This window comes from Thamnophis sirtalis, unplaced genomic scaffold, assembly GCF_051295495.1.
Source record: "Thamnophis sirtalis isolate CommonGarterSnake01/CBP01778 unplaced genomic scaffold, rThaSir2_p1.2 scaffold_2, whole genome shotgun sequence".
In the NCBI taxonomy this organism is placed as follows: Eukaryota; Metazoa; Chordata; class Lepidosauria; order Squamata; family Natricidae; genus Thamnophis; species Thamnophis sirtalis.
In genome coordinates this window covers 47,265,021-47,289,577 of record NW_028261382.1, presented here as the reverse complement: position 1 = coordinate 47,289,577, position 24,557 = coordinate 47,265,021, and the positions used below count along the sequence as shown (strand labels likewise).

Below are 24,557 nucleotides of genomic sequence, written 5' to 3'. Positions count from 1 at the left end.
AGGCCTGGCCCAAAGGATTCATTCTACCAGAAGCAATAATTAATTGAATGAAATCACCCACCCCCAAGGTTTACAATTCCCAGGCCCCTGAAGCAGGATTCCCTGTAAAAATTGTATGGCAGGGCCAAAGGTGAAAATGAGAGCTTCAACCTGCCTTAATTAGCTGTTTGATCGCACCTTGGGGTAATAAAGTGCCAACGAATTGGAGGGAGAGAGGGAGGCTTTAAAAAGGGGAGGGGAGGAGAACCCTGGGGAAACCAAAAGTTTCCCTCTTATGATTCCCATCTTGCCAATTCCAAATTGCAAATTTGACTCCGGAGGCTAAAACATATGATGAACGGTTGCAGGAACTGGGCATGGCTAGTCTAGTGAAGAGAAGGACCAGGGGAGACATGATAGCAGTCTTCAGCCACAAAGAGGAATGAGACAACCTATTCTCCAAGGCACCTGAAGGCCAGACAAGGAATAATGGATGGGAACTGAGCAAGGAGAGATTCAACCTGGAAATAAGGAGGAATTTCCTGACAGTGAGAACCATCAACCGATGGAACAGAAGTTGCCTTTGGAAGTTGTGGGAGCTTCATCCCTGGAGGCTTTCAAGAAGAGACTGGACTGCCCTCTGTCAGGAATGGTGTAGGGTCTCCTGCTTAAGCAGGGGGTTGGACTAGATGACCTACAAGGTCCCTTCCAACTCTGATAATTTGTAAACTCATCTGGAAGGCTGTTTCCTCTCTTTTAAGTTTTAAAGAATGAGGAGACAAAATACTCCAGGATGTAAGAAAGGATGTGCCAGCCTCCCTCATAGCTGAGCTGAGCTTTGGCCCTTCACCATGGATACTTTGCTGAGAAGGGATACCCAGGGATTTTCAGCCTGGCTTGCAGGGGGGTGAAAAAATGTCCCTTACTAGAAGGAGAAGGATAGACAGCCCACTAAAAAGCAGAGACATCACCCTGCTACCAAAAGTGTGTCTAGTCCAGGCTGTGGTTTTCCCATTTGCAATAGATGGCTGTGAAGGTTGGACCACAAGGAAGGCTGAAGAATGGAGGCCTTTGAACTCTGGTGCTGGAGAAGACTCCTGCATTGAGTCCCTTGGACTGCAAGGCCATCCAACCAGTCAGTCCTAGAGGAGATCCAACCTGGATGCTCTTCAGAAGGCCAGATCCTGAAGAGGAAACTCAAATACTTTGGCCACCTGATGAGAAGGAAGAAGGACTCCCTGGAGAAGAGCCTCATGCTGGGAGCAATGGAGGACAAAAGAAGAAGAAGGGGACGGCAGAGAAGGAGGGGGCTGGATGGAGTCACTGAAGCAGTCGGCCTGAGCTTCAATGGACTTCAAGGGATGGTAGAGGACAGGAAGGCCTGGAGGAACGTGGTCCATGGGGTCGCGATGGGTTGCACATGACTTCACAACTCACAGCATCTATCTATCTATCTATCTATCTATCTATCTATCTATCTATCTATCTATCTATCTATCTATCTATCTATCTATCTATCTATCTATCGGCTGGCGACTCCCCGGGGGAGAGCCTTCTCTGTTGCAGCTCCAGCCCTCTGGAATGACCTCCCCGTGGAGATCCGGACCCCTACTACCCTCCCGGCCTTCCGCAAAGCCACCAAGTCCTGGCTGCTCCAGCAGGCCGGGGGGGCTTGTGAAACATCCAGCCCCATGGAAATTGTGAATGTTGTGTTTTTTTAAAGTGTTGTCTTTGTCTATTTATCCCCCCATCCCTTGTCTATTGTGAGCCGCCCGTAGTCCTTTGAGAGTGGGCGGCATACAAGACAAATAAACTAAACTAAACTAAACTAAACTAAACTAAACTAAACTAAACTAAACTAAACTAAACTAAACTAAACTAAACTAAACTAAACTAACTAGCTAGCTAGCTAGCTATCTAGCTAGCTATCTAGCTATCATCCATCCATCATCTATCTATCTATCTATCTATCTATCTATCTATCTATCTATCTATCTATCTATCTATCTATCTATCTACATCTCTCTCTCTCTCTCTCATATCTATCTATCTATGTACCTGCTTACCTACCTATCTACCTACCTACCTATCTATCTCAAGTACTTTTGCCACCTGATGAGAAGGAAGGACTCCCTGGAGAAGAGCCTCATGCTGGGAACGATGGAGGGCAAAAGAAGAAGAAGGGGACGGCAGAGAAGGAGGTGGCTGGATGGAGTCACTGAAGCAGTCGGCGTGAACTTCAATGGACTCCAGAGGGTGGTAGAGGACAGGAAGGCCTGGAGGAACGTGGTCCATGGGGTCGCGATGGGTCAGACACGACTTCGCAACTAATAACAGCAAAGAAGGAGAAGGACGGATGGAGACACCCTGAAAAAGGACAGTGGGGGGGATAGCAGCATAGGAAACGGGTATCATTCTGCAAATATGACCTTCCTGGATGGGAAGAAGGTGCCAAAGAGGGGAAAGCAAGTGAAGAATCAGATGCAGGAAAAATATGAAAAAAAAAAAAAAAGGAAAAGAAAAACCAGTGGCTGTCCTGATTTCTCTGCCTCTCCCCCCCCCCCCCCAAATAACTTGGGGACAATTTGGCAAGTTCTGAATAAGCAACAGCTCAAGGATGAATCATCCGTTCACGGGGCCAGGAAGGCAGAGGTGTGTTGTGCTCACCCCCACCCAGGCAAACACACAGTTTTTATATATTTATAAAAGTTCATTGTCTGCCCACTCACTTTTTTTAAAAAGCAACTTTGGAGGGGTTTTGTTGTGTTTTTTTTTGTATGAGTTCAGGCGATGTGCAAAGGCAGGTCAGGTCAATGTGCAACAGCTGTATTGCTGCACAACACATGGATTTGCATCCACTTATCTAGGGTTAAGATGCTGTTGTTGTTTTTAATCCTGGTTTCAGAGATTATAAATCTCACCTGCTTGGGTGTAAAGGAGGTAAAGGTTTGCCTGGTTCCCTGCACTAAAAACTTTGGAAATGCAATAAAGGTAAAGGTTCCCCTCGCACATATGTGCTGGTCGTTCCCGACTCTAGAGGGCGGTGCTCATCTCCGTTTCAAAGCCGAAGAGCCAGCGCTGTCCAAAGACGTCTCCGTGGCCATGTGGCCGGCATGACTCAACCCCGAAGACACACAGAAAGCTCTTCCCTTCCCACCAAAGGTGGTCCCTATTTTTCTACTTGCATTTCTTAAGTGCTTTCAAACTGCTAGGTTGGCAGAAGCTGGGACAAGGAACGGGAGCTCACTCCGTTACGCGGCGCTAGGGATTCGAACCACCGAACTGCCGACTTTTCTGATTGACAAGCTCAGCGTTTTAGCCACTGAGCCACCGCGTCCCATATTGTTACATACTAAGTATTAAGCTTGAGAGTGAGCAGGTAGACGATGATTGCCTGGGCTAAAAATTTTGGATATACAATAGAATTAGATAAATGGTAGAAACTATGGGATATGAATGTTAAATTGACGCTGTCAACTGCATACAAAGAAAACTTGTACAAAATGTTTTCTAGATGGCGTTTTGCACCGGCAAGATTGGCCAAAATGTAGGAAGATAAGATCTGCTAAATGTTGGAAGTGTAATCAGCCATTGGGTACATACTATTATATGTGGTGGACTTGCCCCAAAACAAGGAAATATTGGACGAAAATACACACTCGGTTGGGAGGAAAAATGATAAAGCAATCCTCGAACCCAGCCTGATGTCTCAGCCAAGCTTCCTTCTCATACCCATGGATCCTCGTCAGGATAAAATGGACAGAAGTGGAACGTAGGGCAGGAAGGGACCTGAGAGGTCTTCTAGTCTAACCCCTGCCCAAGGCAGGAGACCTTAGATATCCTGGGTCAAACGGTTTTTGAAAACCTCCAGTGATGGAGCAATGACAGACAGGGAAGCCATTTCACTGATTAATTACTCTCCCTGTCAGAACATTTCTCCTTCTTGGCTGGATCTCTGTTTAACAAGCTTTCACCCGTTACTCCTTGTCCTGCCCTCAGGGACGGGGAGAATAAGTCGCCCCCTTCCTCTTCTCTGCCCCTCAAGTACCGGAAGGCGGCTTCCGTGTCAGCCGTAATCCTTCTCTTCGTTAGAGTAGATATACCTTGTTCCCTCAATTGTTCGTCGCACGATTTAACCCTTGTACCTTTTACCCTCTTTCTTGCTCTTCTCCGCACGCTTTCCAGAGTCTCAACATCTTTTCCCCCCCATCGTGACCAGACCTGTGTTCCAATTGCGGCCTGACAGGGGTTGATGTAAAGCTGTAAGGGCACCTCTCGTGAGCTTGAAACCAGCCCTCTGTTGATGTCGCCTAAAACTACACTGGCCTGTTTTGCCAGCTGCTGCAGCGCACTGATGATATATTTAAGTGGCTGTCCACTGGATTCCACTCCGTTATGCCTGCTGAGCCAGGTACCGCCTATTCTGTACCTGTGCATTTGGTTTTGAACAGGTACATTGTCTGCATCGCCATCACTGTCTGGTTTGGCTCTGCAACCCAACAAGACAGACAGAGACTTCAGAGGAGAATCAGAACTTCAGAAAAAATAACGGCTACCAACCTGCCTTCCATTGAGGACTTGCACACTGCATGAGTCAGAAAGAGGGCTGGGAAAATATCTATGGACCCTTCGCATCCTGGACATAATTTGTTTCAACTCCTACCCTCAAAATGACACTATAGGGCACTGTACACCAGAACAACTAAGTACAATCCTTATTGTCATTGTACTTAAATACAATGAAATCGGTTGAATTGGTTGTACGAACTAGACACAAGGACCGTCTCCCCCCGAATGCCATCACTCTGCTAAACCATTAATCCCCACAACACTGTCAAATTATCTACTAAGACTGTATTCCTATTATTCTCCTCTTCCTTCCTAGTACCTCTCTCTCCCCATCTATTATAACCTTGTTGCTTGTATCTTTATGATCCACATTGTTTTTATTGTTTCCTAGTATGATTTGATAGCTTATTAGTAACCTTGACTATCACTAAGTGTTGCATCTTATGATTCTTGATGAATGTATTTTATTTTTCTTTATGTACACTGAAAGCATCTGCACCAAAGACAAATTCTTTGTGTGTCCAATCACACTTGGCCAATAAAAAATTCTATTCTATTCTATTCTATTCTTTCCTCTATTGTATTCTATTCTGTTCTGTTTTATTCTCTCCTCTATTCTATTCTATTTCTATTCTCTCCTCTCTTCTTATTCTATTCTATTCTACTTCTACTCTACTCTCCCCTCCATTCTATTCTATTCTCTCCTCTATTGTTATTCTATTCTATTCTCTCTATTGTTATTCTATTCTATTCTATTCTATTCTCTCCTCTATTCTATTCCATTCTATTCTATTCTCTCCTCTCCTCTCCTCTCCTCTCCCCTCCATTCTATTCTATTCTCTCCTTTATTCTATTCTATTCTCTCCTCTCCTCCCCTCTATTCTATTCCATTCCATTCTCTATTCTATTCTATTCTATTCTATTCCCAAGAAAGAGGGCGAGGAGAATGCCAGCCTTGGAATATAAGACCAGGGCAGCACCCCCAGGGTCATGGGATCAAAATCCAAATGCTTGGCAAGTGACTAATATTTATGATGACTGTCGCAGTGTCCTGGGCTCCTGTGATCCCCCTTTTGCGACCTTCTGACAAGGCAAAGTCCATGGGGAAGCCAGATTCACTTAACAACTGGGTTACTTAATTTAACAACCGCAGTGATTCACTTAAACAAATGTGGCAGGAAAAGTCATAAAATGGGGCAAAGGAACACCTTTCTCACTTAGCAACAAGTGGTCGCAAGTTGAGAATTAGCTGTATTGCATTTCAGCACCATGGACAGTGGTTTCAGCACCACAGACAGCGGCCTCGGCAGCAACCTCTCTGGGCCAGCTTCGTGGTAGAGCAGGAAGAGGTGTGTGTGTGTGTGTGTGTTTGTGTGTGTGTGTGTGTTTGTGTGTATTGCCAGCTGCCATGGAAACAGTGTTTGGGAGGGGCAAGCAATGGATATTTGGTAGGAGAAGCTGGCAGGAAGTGGAAATGGGGTTTTTCAGAAACAATGGGGAGGCCTGGACACATTTTCAAGGCCAACCGTCCTGAGATCGGCATGCAGAGAGGAGGAACGAACCACTTGGACCAGAGACTTTCCCAAAACATCTTCCTAGCCAATAATGGAAACTCTGGTTGCCTGGCTACTGGGGAGTGGGCTCTGGGATTAGTTTCATATTTGATCCTTTGCGGGTTTTGGCTTCAGATCTTGCCTGACTTTTGGGGCATTCAGTTATCCTCTAGTGAAAAAAAAAAGGTGAAACATTTATACGATCTCAAGAGAAACCTCTAGTAAAAATAGCTTTTCTCTGAATTTATGGAGTCGAGGGTTTTTCTTTCCCAGGCACTGATCGGAAGCAGTCCTGACAGTGGGCTTTGCAAAGAGAAGGCCCCGCTCCGTTCTCGCTGCAACAGAACTCCGTATGTGCAAAATAAAATGCAGGGGAGGATCCACAGGAACACAAGGCAGTAAATTTAGGCCCGGCGCTTACAGAAGAAAATGCCCACGCGACCACCCAACCTTGGCACACAGCCTGGTGAGATATTTCTATCTGGCATATCACAGGCTTTGCCCGACTGTTCGCTGTAGCTACCGCCCCCACGCTCTACACCCATCAGACTCTGCCAAACGGGTGTGCAAAAATGCCACTGGGCAAACAGACATGCCCGCTTGCAAGGGACTTAAGAAGCTGCCCGAATGGATCTCTGCAACCAATTTGGTGCCTATTATAGGTAGTCCTCAACTTACGACCATAATTTCTGTGGCTAAATGAAACATTCATTAAATGAGTTTTGCCTCCTTTTAGGAGGCAAACAAAACTTGCCACAGTTGTTAAGTGAATCACTACATTTGTTAAGCTAGTGACATGGTTGTTAAGTGAATCTGCCTTCCCCACTGACTTTGCTTGTCAGAAGGTCACAAAAGGGGATCACATGATCCCGGGACACTGTAACCATCGTAAATATGAGTCAGTTGCTAAGCATCTCAATTGGGATCACGTGACCATGGGGAGGCTGCAACGGCCGTAAGTGTGAAAAACAGTCCTACATCAGTTTTTTCAATGCTGTTGTAACTTCAAATGGCCACGAAAGGAACTGTTGTAAGTCAAGGACTGCAGCCATTTGTTTAGCAAACTGCTTGAAGTCATAATGGCCTCGAAATTAAGGGCCTTATAACCAGTCCTCGCATTTACAACCGTCGCCACAGCCACCATAGTCACATGATCAAAATTGCATAGATTTACAATAGGTGGAGCATTCTGGGGTCGTGTGACAAGCCACCAATCAGGCAAGCCTGATCTGCATAATGACTGCATGACTGGCTTAACAGCTGCAGTGATTGACTTAACAACATTTGCAAGAGGGTCATCATATAGGGCAAGACTCACTTAACAACGGTCTATCATAGCAACAAGGATTCTGCTCTCAATTGTAGTGATAAGTCAAGGACTATCTGTGAAATGTTTGCCATCATTCTGCTAAACAACTAATTGTCAATAATTTACTAAGACTGTATTACTATTCTTCTCTTTCTTCCTAGTATCTGTCTCTTCCCACTTACAACTTTAACCGTGTTGCTTCTATCTTTCAATTTATATTGTTTTATTTGTTTCCTAGTATAATGTGATTGCTTATTACTAACCCATGACTACTACTAAGTGTTGTATCTCATGATTCTTGATGGATGTATTCTATTTTATTTTTCTTCATGTACACTGAGAGCATCTGCACCAAAGACAATTTCCTTGGGTGTCCAATCAAACTTGGCCAATAAAGAATTCTATTCTATTCTATTCTATTCTGTTCTATTCTTATTCTATTGTATCCCTTATTTTATTCTATTCTTTCATTCCTCTATTCTGTTCTATTCTATTCCTTCATTCCTCTGTTCTGTTCTGTTCTATTCTATTCTTTCATTCCTCTATTCTATTCTATTCTATCTCTTTTTCTATTCTATTCTATCTCTTATTATATTCTATCCCCTATTCTAGTCTATTTTTTTTCCTTATTCTATTCTATTTCATTCTATTCTGTTCAATATTCTATTCTGTTCAATATTCTATTCTGTTCAATATTCTATTCTGTTCAATACTCTACTCTACTGTATTCATGGATGAACATTTGTGTTAGTCTTGCATGGATTTTATGGAGGGGCAAAACTTAAATTGAGGGATGGGTTTTCTAGGCCGAGCCCTCACCTCCCAGTGGCCCAAAGTTATGAATTCTGAATTACTGATCGGCCATATCCGCACACAACACTCACATACCGCATTACTCTGCACCTGGTGTGGTAACCCAGCTACCAAATGATACTAGTTTTAAGTTACTGGAATCAACCAATATGCCAAGCTGGGTTAAGGAGAAAAATAATACAAGGTCAGCAATAAAGCCGGTTGTCTGAATGTCAAGTGAACCCAGGCAGGGGATTAAATACACACACACACAAACACACAGACACACACACACACACACAGAGTTTGGTTAACCACGAGTAACAATGTGGTGTGAAAAGATTTAATTAGGCAAACACCAGCTAAATCACAGCTCAAACAATATGTTAAAAAGAAAACCAACAATAGAAATGTCTGATGATTAAAAATTCAAAAAGACAAGGCTGTGAAATGTTGCTTTAAAACATATATTGGTTCGTATTCTCAGTTTTGTTGACAAGAGTTTACGCAACACGCTATAAACCACATTTAAAGGGGATTGAGATGGAAACCCGAGTTTGATCTAACTGGGCTATTGGATGAATGCAACATCATGGTCTGTCTATTGATTGTTGTTTTTTTTTAAATTAACTGGTACAGGCAGTCCTCGACTTACAACAGCTGCATTTAGGGACGGTTCAAAGTTACAACAGCACTGGAAAAAGGGACTTTTGATCGTTTTTTTTTTCACACTTACGACTAGGGCAGCAACCCCATTTGGTCACGTGACCCAAACAGAAAACGTTTGGCAGCGTATTTACAACGGTTGCAGCGTCCCGGGGGGGTCATGGGAATCCCCCCCCCTTTGCAAAGGAACTGTTGTAAGTCGAGGACTAACTGAGCGCTGATGGAAAGGGTAAGCCTGAATAAGCTGGGGACGCATGCCATGCTGAGCTGCCAAATCCTACCTAAGATGAAACAAACCAGATTTAGTGGGTTCTGCAGATATGAGTGGCAGATTTTTATATTGGCCATTGAGGGTGTTGTATTAATACACTTTATTTCAAATAGAATAGAATAGAATAGAATAGAATAGAATAGAATAGAATAGAATAGAATAACAGAGTTGGAAGGGACTTTGGAGGTCTTCTAGTCCAACCCCCTGCTTAGGCAGGAAACCGTACACCACTTTAGACAAATCTAATCTCTTCTTAAAGACTTCCAGTGTTGGGGCATTCACAACTTCTGGAGGCAACTTCTGTTCCACTGATTAATTGTTCTCACTGTCAGGAAATTTCTCCTCGGTTCTAAGTTGCTTCTCTCCTTGATTAGTTTCCACCCATTGCTTCTTGTTCTACCCCCAGGTGCCTTGGAGAATAGTTCGACCCCCTCTTCTTTGTGGCAACCCCTGAGATATTGGAAGACTGCTATCCTGTCTCCCCTGGTCCTTCTTTTCATCAAACTAGACATCCCCAGTTCCTGCAACCGTTCTTCCTATGTTTTAGCCTCCAGTCCTTTAATCGTCTTAGTTGCTCTTCTCTGCAGTTTTTCCAGAGTCTCCACATCTTTTTTATATCATGGCGACCAAAACTGGATGCAATATTCCAGGTGTGGCCTTACCAAGGTATTAACCCTTCATGTGATCTTGATTCTATCCCTCTGTTTATGCAGCCTAGAACTGTGTTGGCTTTTTTGGCAGCTGCTGCACACGGCTGGCTCCTATTTAAAGGGTCGTCCAGTGGTCCACTAAGTACTATTTGTTGCTTTATTTGTTGGAAACTTATTGTTGCTTCCACCGACAGTCAACAGCTCAACTGAGAAGAATCCACCCGACTGGACAAGTTGCTGTAGAAGTAGTCCTCGACTTACGACCAGAATCGAGCCCAGAATTAATGTGAGACATTTGCTAAGTGAGTTTTGCCTCGACTTTTCTTGCCGCGTTTGTTAAGCGAAACGTTGCATAAGTAAGATGGTTGTCAAGTGAATCTTGCTTCCCTGTTGTCTTTTAGGTCGCAAAAGGGGGATCACGTGACCTTGGGACCAGCAATGGCCGTATATATGAATCAGTTGCCAAGCATATGAATTTTGGAGATTTCTGCCAAGGTCGTAACTATGGAGGGTGGGGACGGTGATCAGTCGCTTTTTTCAATGCCGTTGTAACACGTGGCACGACCAAACCGCGGTCCACTAGAGCGCGCCCGATTAAAGCGCGTCGCTGACGTCATCAGCAGCGCGACAACAATGACCGCGGAGAAAAAAGGGTGCTTTAAAAAGCGCTTTTAAAGCAAGCCGATTCACATAAAGGTAAGGGTTAGGTTTAGTGTTAGGGTTAGGGTTAGGGTTACGTTAAGCGTTAGGGTTAGGTTAAGGGTTAGCGTTAGGTTTAGTGTTAGGTTTAGCGTTAGGTTTAGGGTTAGGTTTAGGGTTAGGTTTAGGGTTAGGTTAAGGGTTAGGTTTAGGGTTAGGTTTGGGGGGGTTAGGTTTAGGTTTACGCGTTAATTTTAGCTTTACCGCTCACAGCGTGCTTTTTTCGTCGCGCTGTGATGACGTCAGGTACGCAGTTTCGTCGAGCACGCTTTAGTCGACCGCAGTTTTGTGGTGGAACCGTTGTAACAAACAGTCACTAAATCATCATCTTTTAACAACCCCAGAATCCCTTGCTGGGTGGAATCTGGACAACAGAATGGAGCTGAGTGTTTACTGGCCAGATGCCTTTCCTGTTGCCACAGCGGAGTTTTGTTCAGCAGGTATATTCTCACGGTGCCTAGATAGAGAAATGTCGGCCTCTACCTGGGATTGAACTCACAGCCTCCTGATTGTGAGGCGAGAGCTCCACCTCTAGGCCACCACACCACTCCCCAACCAACGGTCACTAAATGAGCTGTTGTAATTCGAGGACTACCCGTAAACTACTTAACATGAACAAATGCAAGCAAAACATTCATTTGGGTGCCATTGTCACAGGTGTGTTTGCAAAACAAATGAAGGAAACACCTAAGGCGCCACCTGGATTATTTCTGAATAGGGGGAAGCGAACGCAGCTTGTCTGGTTAATTGGTCGTTCAACGTAATGTGTGAACTCAGCAAAAAAAGGGCGAATTCATATTTTCACAGTACGTGAACAAATCTCTGTGGCTTAATGAGACAGCCTGACTCACCGGCCACGTTACAAGAATAGCTGCGTTCCCACAACTTGTGTGCTGTGCCAGAAAACTGTGGCTGGATCACTTGGGTTTCATCCTGTTTGGACAAATCCAGCCAGGGAGGAGTGAAGCTGCTTCCCGCTCGGACGTTTTTAATCATCCTAAACTTGCTTCAAATAAAAGGAATTTCAGTTGCCGTCAAGAAAAATCGACTGAATGGCAAAAGTGGCTTACTGGGGAAATATAGGTAGTTCTCGACTTACAGCCACTCCCTTAGTGACTGTTTGAAGCTATAGCGTAAAGGTTCCCCTCGCACATCTGTGCTAATCATTGCTCATCTCCGTTCCAAAGCCGAAGAGCCAGCGCTGTCCGAAAACGTCTCCCTGGTCATGTGGCCGGCATGACTCAATGCCGAAGGCCCACGGAGCACTGTTCCCTTCCCACCAAAGGTGGTTCCTATTTTTCTACTTGCATTTTTTTACCTGCTTTCGAACTGCTCGATTGGCAGAAGCTGGGACAAGGAACGGGAGCTCGCTCTGTTACGCAGTGCTAGGGATTCGAACTGCTGAACTGCCGATCTTTCTGATCGTCAAGCTCGGCGTCTTATCCACTGAGCCACCCTTGTTTGAAGCTATAACAGGAGTGAAAAAAAAGTTACTTATTTGACCGTTTTTCACACTTACGACCGTTGCAGCATCCTCGGGGTCCCTCTGATCAACATTTGGACACTTGGCGAATGACTCATATTTATGATGGTCCCAAGGTCCCGTGATCCACTTTTGTGACTTTCTGACAAGCCAAGTCAATGGGGAAGCCAGATTCACTTAACAACCGTGTTCCTGATTGGACAATGGCAGTGATTCGCTTAACAACTGTGGCAAGAAAAACTCTCTTTACTACTCAGCAACAGGAATTTTTGGGCTCGATTGTGGTCGTAAGTCGAGGAGTGCCATTAAGTGTCTCAGGAGGGGGCGGGCTCTTCTGGGCTGGAAGGGGCTTAAACAGAGGTTGGATGGCCACCTGTCAGGGACACTGTGGTAGGGGATTCCTCCCCTACGCAGGGGCTGGACTGGATGATCTCACAACCCCCTTCGCAACCCTGACATTTAAATGGGCCCAATGGCATTTTTAGGAGCTTGAATGTAGGAAATCGGCTAATTTCTGCCGAAAAGCAGCTCCAGCAGCCTTTCCTTTTGCGGGCTCAGTTGGAAAGGGGGGCGCCTGTCGCTTCCAGAGCATAATCCGGCTGGAGTCAGTCAAAGGGAAGAGAGACGCCCCACTTCCTGGGCGCCGGATGGGGGCCCGGGTCTCACATGGGGCAGGGTCTAGCCAGACAAAAGCCTTGAAAAGCGATCCAGGCGAACCCTTCATTTTCCCTTAAAACTTAATTAAAGCCGTAATTACGTTAATTACATACGGGGAACGCAATTACTCCCTGGCTGAGTTCTCACAATATGCTTTTAACCTGGTGGCTGAATTAACCCACTTCCTGGGTTTTCCCACAGCCGAGCGAGTTGTAAGCGCCAACCAAATGGATGGGTTCACACAACTGATTGAACCACAGGGAGGGAGGGAGGGAGGGAGGGAGAAGGGAAGGCAGGAGAGAGGGTGGGAGGAAGGGGAGGGAGGGAAGGAAGGAAAGAAGAGGGGGAGAGGGAGGAAAGAAGGAAGGAGGGGGGAGGGAGGGAAGGAAAAAGGAGAGGAAGGTAGGGAGGGAAGGAAGGAAGGGGAAAGGGGGAGGGAGAGAAGGAGAAAAAGAGGGAGGGAAGGAAGTAAAGAGACAGAAGGAGGGAAGGAAGGAAGGAGGAAGGGAGGGAGAAGGGAAGGCAGGAGAGAGGGTGGGAGGAAGGTGAGGGAGGGAAGGAAGGAAGGAAGGAAAGAAGAGGGGGAGAGGGGGGAAAGAAGGAAGGAGGGGGAAGGGAAGGAAGGAGGGGGGAAGGAGGAAGGAAGGAAAAAGGAGAGGAAGGGAGGGAGGGAAGGAAGGAAGGGGAAAGGGGGAGGGAGAGGAGAAAAAGAGGGAGGGAAGGAAGGAAGTAAAGAGATGGAGGGAGGGAAGGAAGGGAGGGAGAAGGGAGGGAGAAGGGAAGGCAGGAGAGAGGGTGGGAAGAAGGTGAGGGAGGGAGGGAAAGAAGGAAAGAAGGAAAGAAGAGAGGGAGAGGCAGGAAAGAAGGAAGGAGGGGGAAGGGAAGGAAGGAGGGGGGAGGAAGGGAGGGAAGGAAAAAGGAGAGGAAGGTAGGGAGGGAAGGAAGGGGAAAGGGGAAGGGAGAGAAGGAAAAAAAAGGGAGGGAAGGAAGGAAGGAAAAAGGGGTAGGGAGGGAAGGGAGGAAAAAAGGGACGGAAGGAAGGAAGGAAAGAAAGAAGAGGGAGGAAAGGGGGAGGAAAGAAGGAAGGAGGGGAAAGGGGGAAGGAAGGAGGGGGGAGGGAGGGAAAGGGGGAGGGAGGGAAGGAAGGAAAAGGGGAAGGAAGGGAGTGAGGTAAGAAAGGAAGGAAGGGAAAAGGGGAGAGAGGGAGAGAATGAAGGAAAGAAAGAGGGAGGAGGGAAGGAAGGAAGGAAAAGGGGGTAGGGAGGGAAGGGAGGAACGAAGGGAGGAAGAGAGGAAGGAAGGAAGGAAGGAAGATTTCAGCTTTCCTGGGCTTAACCCTGTGCCAAAGCAGAAGAGGATGGCTGGGTCATTTACCGTTGCTAGAGAAAAGCCCATCTACATTTGAGAATTAAGTTACCGGTAGTCCTCGACTTACAACAGTTCACTTAGTGACCGTCCAAAGTTACAACGGCACTGAGAAATGGGATTGATGACTGTTTTTCCACCCTTACAACCCTGCGGGGTCCCCGTGGCCATGCAATCGAAATCTAGACGCTTGGCAACTGGCGTGATGTGCTTAGGACGGTGGCAGTGCCGCGACTCCCTTAACAACGGTGGCAAGAAATTTGGGCGTTAAAATGGGGCCAAACTCACTTTAACCAAGGTCTTGCTTAAACACAAACGTTTTGGGCTCAGTTATGATCATTAGATCGAGAATTACCTGCGCATCATAATGAGGATGAAGCGAGGACTGCGGCCGAGCTAGAAAACGGATGCATTGAAACCATTTCCCCCAAGCTGGAATGCCCCGAAGTATTTTACTCAAGGCAGAAATCCTTTGAAGAAAGCGAAGAGCCTTGTGCTCCCCATGGGCCAAGTATACAGGTAGTCCTCGAGTTACGACCCTATGGAAGCCCGCCCATCGTCGTTGTAACTTACGACCAGCGGTGGGTTTCACATTTTGTTACCACCAGTTCTCTCCCCCCCTCCGTGCGCCCGCTCGCTTCCCAGGTGCAAACCCCTCCTTCTGCGCATGGGCCCGCCCTGCGATTTCTGCTATCAGTTTGGGTGAACCGATCCAAAGCGGCTGAATACCACTTCTGCTTACGACGGTCGTAATTCAGATCACCCAGGAGACCAAAACCTGATTTTGCGACCTTTTCTGCAGTGGATGTCAAGTGAAAGTTGCACCAACTACCACAGTGGTTAAGCGAACCAGCGGTTTGCTATGAGCTGGTTGTGCTGAAAGCGGGAAGTTAATGCTGGGTGTTTTTTTAGCAAAACCGTCGTAAAAGGGGGACCACGGGATGCTGCAAACAGCTATGAATGCCGAAAGGATGGTCAGGTGATGGTATTTTGTGGGTGGCTGTTAGAACCTCAGCTTGTAAGTAGGTGTGTTCTGACCAAGAGCATGAAACTAATTCCTGTCTTGACAAAAAAAAAAAGCCCTTTTATTAATTGACTGTGAATTCTGCTCCTTCACATCCAGCAAAGTCTTTCAAGGGAGGATTTACAGTCACAGACCTTCTCTGGCTTGGAGAGCTGCCAGGACGATCTCTGCAGACTTGGCCAGGAGTCTCGGAGAGTCACGAACCAATGAAACAAACTAATTGTCTCCTGCGAACTCTACTCCCCTTTCGCTCCTCTTTTATTTCCTCTGGGAGGGGCTATTCATCGTCTACTTGTGGCCTTACTCTCAAGTCAACCCTGTTCTTTAGCTGATCTCTGCAAAACTTGGCCAGGAGTCTCAGAGAGTCCCGAACAAATGAAGCAAACTAATTGCCTCCTGCAAACTCCACTCCCCTGTCGCTCCTCTTTTATTTCCTCTGGGAGGGGCCATTCATTGTCCACCTGTGGCCTTACTCTCAAGTCGACCCCTGTTCTTTAGCTGTTCCCTTTGTCTGGCAACTCTGCGCATGCGCACACTGGGAACAGGCTCCAAGCTGTTCTTCTGCCTCACTGATGTCTGACTCCGAAGGCAGCTGATAACTGTCAGGCGGCCCTGGCCCCCTCTCTGCCTCCAACACAGAGCCCTCATCCGAGCCTTCCCCAGACTCCAGGAATGGCCCAGGTTCCTCCCCAACCCTCCTCACTGTCTGAATCTGCTGCCAGCTCTGCTGGACGCTGGCGGGGCCACAACATCATGCAGGGAGGTTCTGGCCTAATGCTGAATGGCGGCTAAGTGAGGGATTCATAAGTCAAACCCCCCCCCCTGTAATTACTTCTTAAAGACTAATTAATCACCAGCCACAGAATGTCAGCATGTTTGCAATGGATGGACCTTTAGAGACCATTTCAGTGAATCTCAACCGTGGCAACTGTAAGATATGTGGACTTCAACTCCCAGAATTCTCCAGCCAGCATGTTGAAGCTGCTGTTCCTAGGCAGGAACCTTTACTCCACTTCGCCGAGAAAATGAGAATGTTCACAGCACAGATTTAAGTCCATTTTCTAGCCTCCGCAATATATTGAACCACAGGCTGCCCCTCCCCAAAAGGGTGAGCCACCTCCTCTCCAAAATTCACCAAGTCCAATGAACTGGGCCTGGCTAATCTAGAGAAGGGAAGGACCAGGGGAGACACGATAGCAGTGATCCAATATTTGAGGGGCTGCCCCAGAGAGGAAGAGGGGAGTCAAGCTATTCCCAAAGCACCTGAAGACCAATCAAGGAGACATGGGTGGAAACTGATCCAGGAGAGATTCAACCTGGAACCAAGGAGGAATTTCCTGACTGTGAGAACTATCAACCCATGGAACAGAAGTTGCCTTCGGAAGTTGTGGGAGCTTCGCCACTGGAGGCTTTCAAGAAGAGACTGTCAGAAATGGGGTAGGGTCTCCTGCTTGGGCAGGGGGGTTGGACTAGATGACCTACAAGGTCCCTTGTTCACCTGTTAGTGAACTTTATAATGCCTTGATAAGACCGCAGCTGGAATCCTGCACCCAGTTTTGATTGCCACACTATAAATATGCGGTTGAGTCTAGAAAAAGTGCAGAGAAGAGCAACCAGGATGATGAGGGGACTGAGGCTCAAACATATGAAGAACGGTTGCAGGAACTGGGCCTGGCTTGTCTAGGAAGAGGAGGAGACACGAAAGCAGTCTTCTAATATTTGAGGGGCTGCCACAGAGAGGAGGAAGGGGGTCAAGCTATTTTCCAAAGCACCAGATGAGGAAGAATGGATGGAAACTGACCAAGGAGAGATTCAACCTGGAAACAAGGAGGAATTTTCCTGACAGGGAGAACAATCCACCCATGGAACAGAAGTTGCCTTCAGAGGTTGTGGAGCTTCATCCCAAAGCTTCGGTTCAAAGGGTGGATTTCCACACCGGGTGTGATTTTTTTTCCATCCCTGGGGAGGAATCCCAATAGTTCAGACCTCACTGTCTTGTCAAGTCATAAACTCTTTTATTTGCACACCTCCGAGGCCGGGTTCTCCTGCTGAGTGCAAAGCCTAATAACCGACGGAAGCCTTCCGTGTTCTGTCAAGCCCAGACGCTTCTCCGGGAATTCATAACAACTCATTAGCTGCTTCCTCACCCCAATAAACGGCAATAAGCTATGGGCTGCCATGCAGTGTCCCATCCCGTCAACCGACAGCGGTGTGCACCCCCAGCAGGTGCACAATGGAGTTGTCCCAAGGAGCTTCACTTGACGTGGCTTCTGTTTTCTGTCGACTGTGGAGCTCCGGGGGGGGGGGGGGGGATATAAGCCACAAAAACAGAAGAAGAAGGGGAAAAGGAGGAGACCCTGGACTCGGAGGAGAGGGGGCATCATGTTTAAGGGGGCATCATGTCTAGCCCACCCGGGCACCCCTCGGCATTCTCTTACGATTCTAAGCCCTCTTTTTTCTCCACGGAAGTTGAAGATGGTCATGTGTCAGGAGGTAAGAGAGTTGGAAGGGACCTTGGAGGTCCTCTGGTCGAACCCCCTGGCTCAAGCAGGAGACCCTGTACCATTTCAGACAAATGATTGTCCAATATTTTCATTAAACCATCCAGGGAGGGATGAGGAAGGAAGGAAGGAAGGAAGGAAGGAAGGAAGGAAGGAAGGAAGGAAGGAAGGAAGGAAGAAGGGAAGGAAGGAGGGAAGGAAGGAAGGAAGGAAGGAAGAAGGGAAGGAAGGAGGGAAGGAAGGAAGGAGGGAAGGAAGGAAGGAGTTAGAGAGGGAGGGAAGGAAGGAAGGAAAGAAAGAAGGAAGGACAGAGTTAGAAGATACCTTGCCTCAAGCAGGAGACCCTGTATCATTTCAGACAAAGGATTTCCAATATTTTCATTAAACCATTCAGGGAGGGATGAGGAAGGAAGGAAGGAAGGAAGGAAGGAAGGAAGGAAGGAAGGAAGAAGGGAAAGAAGGAGGGAAGGAAGGAAGGAAGGAGGGAAGGAAGGAAGGAGGGAGGGAAGGAAGGAAGGAAGGAAAGAAGGAAGGACAGAGTTAGAAGATACCTTGCCTCAAGCAGGAGACCCTGTATCATTTCAGACAAAGGATTTCCAATATTTTCATTAAACCATCCAGGGAGGGAGGGATGAGGAAGGAAGGAAGGAAGGAAGGAAGGATGGAAGAAAAGAAGGAAGGAAGAACAGAGTTGGAAGGGACATTGGAGGTCCTCTAGTCGAACCCCCTGGCTCAAGCAGGAGACCCATTAAACCATCCAGTGAAGGAGGGAGGGAGGGAGGGAGGGAGGGAGGAAAAAGAGGTAGGGAGGGAAGAGAAAGGAAGGGAGGAAGGAAGGAAAAAGGGGTAGGAAAGGAAGGGAACGAAAGGAAGGCAGATTTCAGTTTTCCTGGGCTTAACCCTGTGCAAAAGGAAGAACGGAGTTGGAAGGGACCTTGGAGGTCCTCTAGCCCAACCCCCTGCTCGAGCAGGAAACCCTACAGCATTTCAGACCAACGGTTGTCCATAAAGGAGACAACAGACGCATGCCACCCTGGACTATCACTGTTGCACCAACGGCACAAAACCCATCCCAGGGGAGGCAGAAGAGCAGTGGAAATTCTGCCTCTCCCAACTGGATGCTTTCCAGCTCAATGTTTCCGAGCCGAAGGATTTCCATGTTAGCAAAACATATCCCTCGCCGGCTGATAAGCTGGCACTTGGCATTGACAGCCGAGCCACGGCCCCACCAGATTTTCACGCTCCAGCCAAGGAAACGGCGTCAAAGAACCTTCGGGGGTAAATATTTTTCCCTGCCAATGTTTGAGAAGCTCAAGACTGGATTGGGTTGACCCAAGTTATTGTAAAATAAAGAAATAAAGAGCTCGGCGTTTAGGAAAATCACCAACGCACAATCCGTGTTCAGATCCAGAGGGCCACAACTGCACTATCGCAACCCCAGAAAACAACGACAAAACTGGCCCATAAATTATGGGGGGGGGGTGTTCTTGCTGTGGAAGGACGGATGTCCTCTTAGCTGTGGACGATGCCAAGACAGGCCTGATGGTCCGGAGAGAGGCCCGAAATCGCTCCAAAACATTGGGAAAAGTCAACTTCCAGTCCTTGAAGCTGGCCATAATTCCAACGGAAAACCGTTTCGGCCACTTCTTCGTCCTTCTGAGGTTTAAGTAGTAAGTGGGGGAGGGTTTGAGTCCTGCATATACCCAGAACTCTGGCTCCCTTCAAAGGAGAGGCCAGCTCAGCTTCCTCGCCGTCAGGACTGTGGCAGGTAGAGGAAGAGACGCCATTTCACAATTTCCCTGCAACCTGTCGGGGGGCCGTTTGAACTGCCGTCTCCCTCCTGCCCGTCTCCTGCCAGGGAGCCCTCGTTTGCCAGCCTGGGAGACGAGGACTCGAATGCCCACCTCGGAACAAAGAGCCGGGCGCCGGCCCCTCCCTTGGAGGACTCCGGGACCACGGGGATTGGGGCGGGTGGGAGGCGGCAGCCCAGCTGCTCCCCTCTGGGTGAAGGAGGGACTCCAAACGAAAGACCAGCTGTTTTGGCCCAGCCCTGTCGAAGACGGACACGGGGCGGGGGGTGGAGAGGCTACGAAGAGGGCGCTTCCCCGAGGGCCAACGCGCACGGAATCATCATCTTCTCGGTCCATTTTTCACACCTGGCCGACGTGCGAGGCGCACCCTGGTCTGCAAGCCACGCAGAGGCCATTACAGCTAATTGAATGTCCTTTGATATATTGGACCTGCCAAGGCAGTGCGGACGGACAGACAGGCGGTTTGCATCTTTCCTTTTGTGCGCGCGCATACACACACACACACACACACACACACACACACACACACTCCTTCCTCAAAACACAGAACAGGTTCAAATCCAGATTTCCACCCGGATGCCTCCCAGATGGGCCCGAAGATTCCGGGCAGGGTGACCACTCTGGCGCTGCCTATCATTCCTGCCGCTCCCCGGGGAGGTGGGGCAGCTGCGTGGAGAAGCATCTGCCTTTTGCGCCCACCGACAAGATACGGATCCCAACCCCGGGCGTAATTTGATTCCCCTCTTCCCTGAGCTCACAATAACACCCTGTCTCACAAACCATCAGGCCGAGTTCGACGGAGAGGCTTCGAAGAAACAAGCCAGCATTTTTTTTTCCAAAAAAAAACCCCCAGTCCGGAGCTCAGCTGAGCTGAGGCTGTTGGATGAAGCCGTCACCAACGCGTTTCCCCCTCCTCCCCCTCCCCAGTTCCTTCAAGACAGGAAAGGAAATTAGGTCCGTGGGCCACATCCAGCCCAGCCAATCAGGCGGGAGCAGCCGGCGAGGCCCGATCCTGCCTTTGCTGGCAAAGCCAGTCCAGGCAGCAATTATTAAACAGAGGTGGGTAGAGAAAGACGGACGAGCAGAAGCCCAAATGAACGGAGACAGGCCAACTCATGCATTGACGATTGGGGGGGAGGGGGGAGAAACAAGGTGAAACGAGAGCGTCAACCAGTTCCCCACCCACCCACTCACCCACCCACCTCCCCAACAAACACGGGCTAAAAAAACAACAGGAGCAAAGGTGCTCTCCTCCCCTCCCGAGTTACATAAGACCAAGGGGGAAAAACAGCAAAGGAACAGCAAAAGCTACCAACTTTAGCTCAGTTTGGGGGTAGTGAAAGCAAGGTTGGGCATTTCCGATTCGGGAGGGACTCCTAACCCCCAACAGCAAAAAGCAAAGAGGGGGGCGGGGGACAGGCAGATGAGCCAGGCCTAGGAGATAGGCCAAGGGGCCTTATCGCTACTTGGTGCCCCCCCCAAATAATAATGGAAAGAGCTAAAATTCGGGAACACAGACATCAAAAAGGCTTTGAAAAACAGGGGGCAAATCAAATTTCTAGTTTGCCCTGGGTGTTCTTGGCCTCCGGCTTTCCTCCCTTCTCCACCGCCCGCCCTTTTTTTGGGAAGCCCGAGCCTCTATTTTTAACCTGCTGGGAGGGGGAGGAGGGAACCCCGAAATGAACCTACAAGGGAGACCTGCCACCTCGCTCACTGGCTCACTCTCCCCCACCTTTTCTGTCCAAAGGTATGCAGGAAGAAGAGGAGGGAAGGCTGGAATCGCAAAGCCTTCGGAGGCTCCAGAAACAATTCCCTTCGCATCAGGGGCAGGAGATGGGCAGTGCCCGGCCTGCTACCCACCCACCCAGCTGCGAAATAAACTGGACTGCAACTCCTATCGTCCACGGCGACTCCGGCCAGCAATGGCTCCTCTATTGGAGCTCTCCAAGGTACTGAATCTCGTCCGAGGTGCTGTCCAAGGTACTGAAAGCCCGCGCATCGCCGATGCAGGGATGCCATCCCCACGCGCGGTGGGCAGGAGAGACAAAAGGCAGCTGGGCACCCGCGATCCGTCCCCCCCCCCCGCACGCGGACCCACGCAAAGCAAACCCCCCCTCGCACTGCCAAGCCCTCCCGGCTTACCGTGCCCGCCGCGGGTGAGGAAGGGCGTGCGGTTGATGGCGATGGGCACCGTCCCGTGCTTGCTGTGGAAGTGATGCACGTGGTGCGTGGTGCTGAGGCTCGACGAGACGCGCGCCGCCCCCGCCGCGGCCGCCAGCAGCAGCAGCGGCAGCGGCCAGGCCAGCAGCCCCCACGGCCGGGGAAGCCGCCGCCGCGGCCCGGGGAGCGCCATGGTGCCGGCCGGCGGGGCTCCGGCGGAGGGGGGGGCGGCTGCTGCTGCCGCCGCCGCCGCTGCCCCCCTCACTTGTTCGGCGCGGCGGCGGCGGCAGCGGCGGACGCGTCCATGGCCCACCGACGGCCCCGATCGCCGGAACGGGGTGCAGGGAGGGGGGAAAGAGGGCGACGGTGTAGGCGAGACCCCCTCCCGCAAAAAGCGGGGTAAGGGCGAAGCCAATTGGGGGGGGGGCAGAGACCCAGGCCCGGCTGGGCTGGGTGGGACGACCACCTCCCGGCTCACGGCCGCCCCACCGGCCCGGCCGCCTTCAGGAGCATCCCGGGGGCGACAGCCAAGAACTGGGTCCCCGTCCCCCCTCCCCCCCGCGGCCAAGCGCCTGCAGCCAGGCGGTTTTCCCGGCGGGGGAGGCAAGGAGGGAGGGAGGCAGCGGAGGAGGAGGAGGCGAGGCGGGAGGGAGGGAGGAAGGGAGGGGGGCGGTTAGCGATCGGGCATGGTGGGTGCGGGGCTGGGGTCGATCGGGAGAAGGAGGAAAATAGAAGGAGGGGGGGTCGAAGCCCAAAATCCGGGGAGAGCTGTAATCCGCGGGTGGGTGGAAGGCAAGGAGCGGGGGGGCGTCCCGGCCCCGTCCAGTCCGTCAGGGTCCCCCGGTCGAAGCGCGGCGATCCGTCCGCGGGGGGGTGGAGGGAGGGTGCGCTGGGCTCCGCGGCGCGTCTCTGCTGCAGAGCGGAGGGAAGGCAGGGGCTGGAGCGGCCGGCGGGGGGGGGGGGGGCGGGAGCGGCGAGGGGGGAGGAGAGAGGGCGGGGCGCCAGACAGTGGCCAATCGGCGGACGGGGAGACCCCGCCCCGCCGGAGAAACAAAGGCGCGCCCGCTTCCCCCCACCCCCTGCCGCCCGCGCCTTCGCCCGCCGCTCCGCGCATCCCCGGGAAGGCGAGATCCAGGCCAAAGGAGGCTCCTGGGGTGGAGGGGAGGCGATCGGCTTCCTCTCTGCCGCCCCAGTCCATCCCCCGCGTGTCGGCGGCGCGCAGCTCCTGCCCTTGAGGTTTGCTTGCGCCCATTCCCTCGCGCAAGCCGGACCCGGGTTTGCAAGGCGCGGTCGTGGCTCTGCCCTGCCCTGCCCGGGGAGGGGGCTCCGTCGGTCCGGGGGCACCGCGTCTCGGAGTCTTGTAAGAAGAAGGAACTCGCGAGGCCCGTGGGGGACCCTTTGGGAGAGGTCCTTCCCATGGGGTCCCATCATCCCCAGCCGAGCCCACGGATATGCCAGGCTGGGCACTGCCAACCTCTCCCCTCCCACTCTTTGGGAATCTAAGCCGAGAGAAAGGGAGTTCCCTGCCAGGATTTGGAATTAGGGCAAAGCCTTCTGTGTATGCTCAGCAACCGGATGATCTGGAAGAAAAACCTCCCTGCTCCAGAGACCTGAATCTCCCATCCAGGAAAAAGACCCCGGAAAAGCCAGGACGGGCTTTCTCACAGTGGCCTGAAGTTGAGAAAAGGCACTCTGTGTATGCTCAGACAATCAGGGCTACAGGTAGTCCACTTAGCAAGCATTTGAAATCACAACAGCACAGGAAGAAGTGATTCGCGACGGGTCTCGTGCTTATGACTGTCACAGCATCCCGTGATCAAAATGTGGCCCTTTGGCACGTATTACAAGGGTTGTGGCAATTGTGGGTTTGTGTGACGGCCCATTCGCCACCTGCCCAGCTGGCCTCCAACAAACGAAGCCACTAAGGGAAGCCAGCTTCCCTCCGGTGGTTGTGAGCACTCCATCACTAGAGGCTTTCGAGAAGAGATTGGATACCCCTCTGTCTGAAGTGGTCTAGGGATTCCTGCTTGGGCAAGGGGGTTGGGCTAGATGACCTCTAAGGTCCCTTCTGGCGCTGTTATCATTCTGTTCAGTCAAGGACTACCTGTAAGTGGAGCACGGGTTCCTGAACTGCAGACGGAAAAGATCAACAACGAAATCAAGGCCAGGACGCTTCTCACCGCTAACAGAATAACAGAGCTGGAAAGGACCTTGCAGGTCATCTAGTCCAACCCCCTTCTCAAGCAGGAAACTCCCTAGAGCATTTCAGACAAGTGGCTGCCCAATCTGTTCTTGAAAGTCCCAAAGGTGGTTTGTTTTTTTTCAAGAGGCAACAGGACTTTCTTTTTCTTTGAAGATGTTTCGTTTCTCATCCAAGAAGCTTCTTCAGCTCTGACTGGATGGAGTGGAAGGGAAGGATTTATATTCCTTGCAGGTAGCTGGTCATTTGCATCCTTTCAGAGGGTCGTTGAGGCCACTTAGAGGTTTATTTGTGTCCTCAGGGTCACCCGAGTGGTGCAAATGGTTCCTGTAGTCTGCAATTTTTTTCCTCTGTAGGACTACAGGAACCATTTGCACCACTCGGGTGACCCTGAGGACACAGATAAGCCTCCAAGTGGCCTCAATGACCCTCTAAAAAGGATGCAAATGACCAGCTGTCTGCAAGGAGGATCAATCCTTCCCTTCCCCACCATCCGGTCAGAGCAGAAGAAGCTTCTTGGATGAGAAGCTAAACATTCAAAGAAGACACAAAGAAACCTCCAAGTGGCCTCAATGACCCTCTAAAAAGGATGCAAATGACCAGCTGTCTGCAAGGAGGATCAATCCCTCCATTCCCCACCATCCAAGTCAGAGCTGAAGAAGCTTCTTGGCTGAGAAGCAAAACGTCTTCAAAAACAAGGAAGTCCAGTTGCTGCCTGAAAAAAGCATCTTTGGGACAACCAGGACCTGGATGACCGAGAACCTCTACAGACGCTTCTTGAAAGCCTCCAGCGATGAGGTTCCAGAACGGCCACCTCCTTGCGCACCTTCCAATGCTGGCCAAACAACTGCCCCCCCCCAAATAATTA

General features: G+C 50.0%; 1 protein-coding gene across 3 annotated transcripts in view; it reads right to left on the bottom strand.

The window, feature by feature from the left end:
• LOC106546817 (neurexin-2-beta) overlaps window positions 1-21,713 on the bottom strand; it is a 254,983-nt gene extending 233,270 nt beyond the window's left edge. For all 3 annotated transcript variants that reach the window (XM_087705334.1, XM_087705337.1, XM_087705335.1), the window contains exon 1: window positions 21,472-21,713. In XM_087705334.1, the coding sequence (XP_087561460.1) occupies window positions 21,472-21,682 (211 nt within the window). In that variant the 5' untranslated portion in view covers window positions 21,683-21,713. The remainder of the gene's footprint in view (window positions 1-21,471) is intronic.
• Between the last annotated feature and the right edge of the window lie 2,844 nt (window positions 21,714-24,557).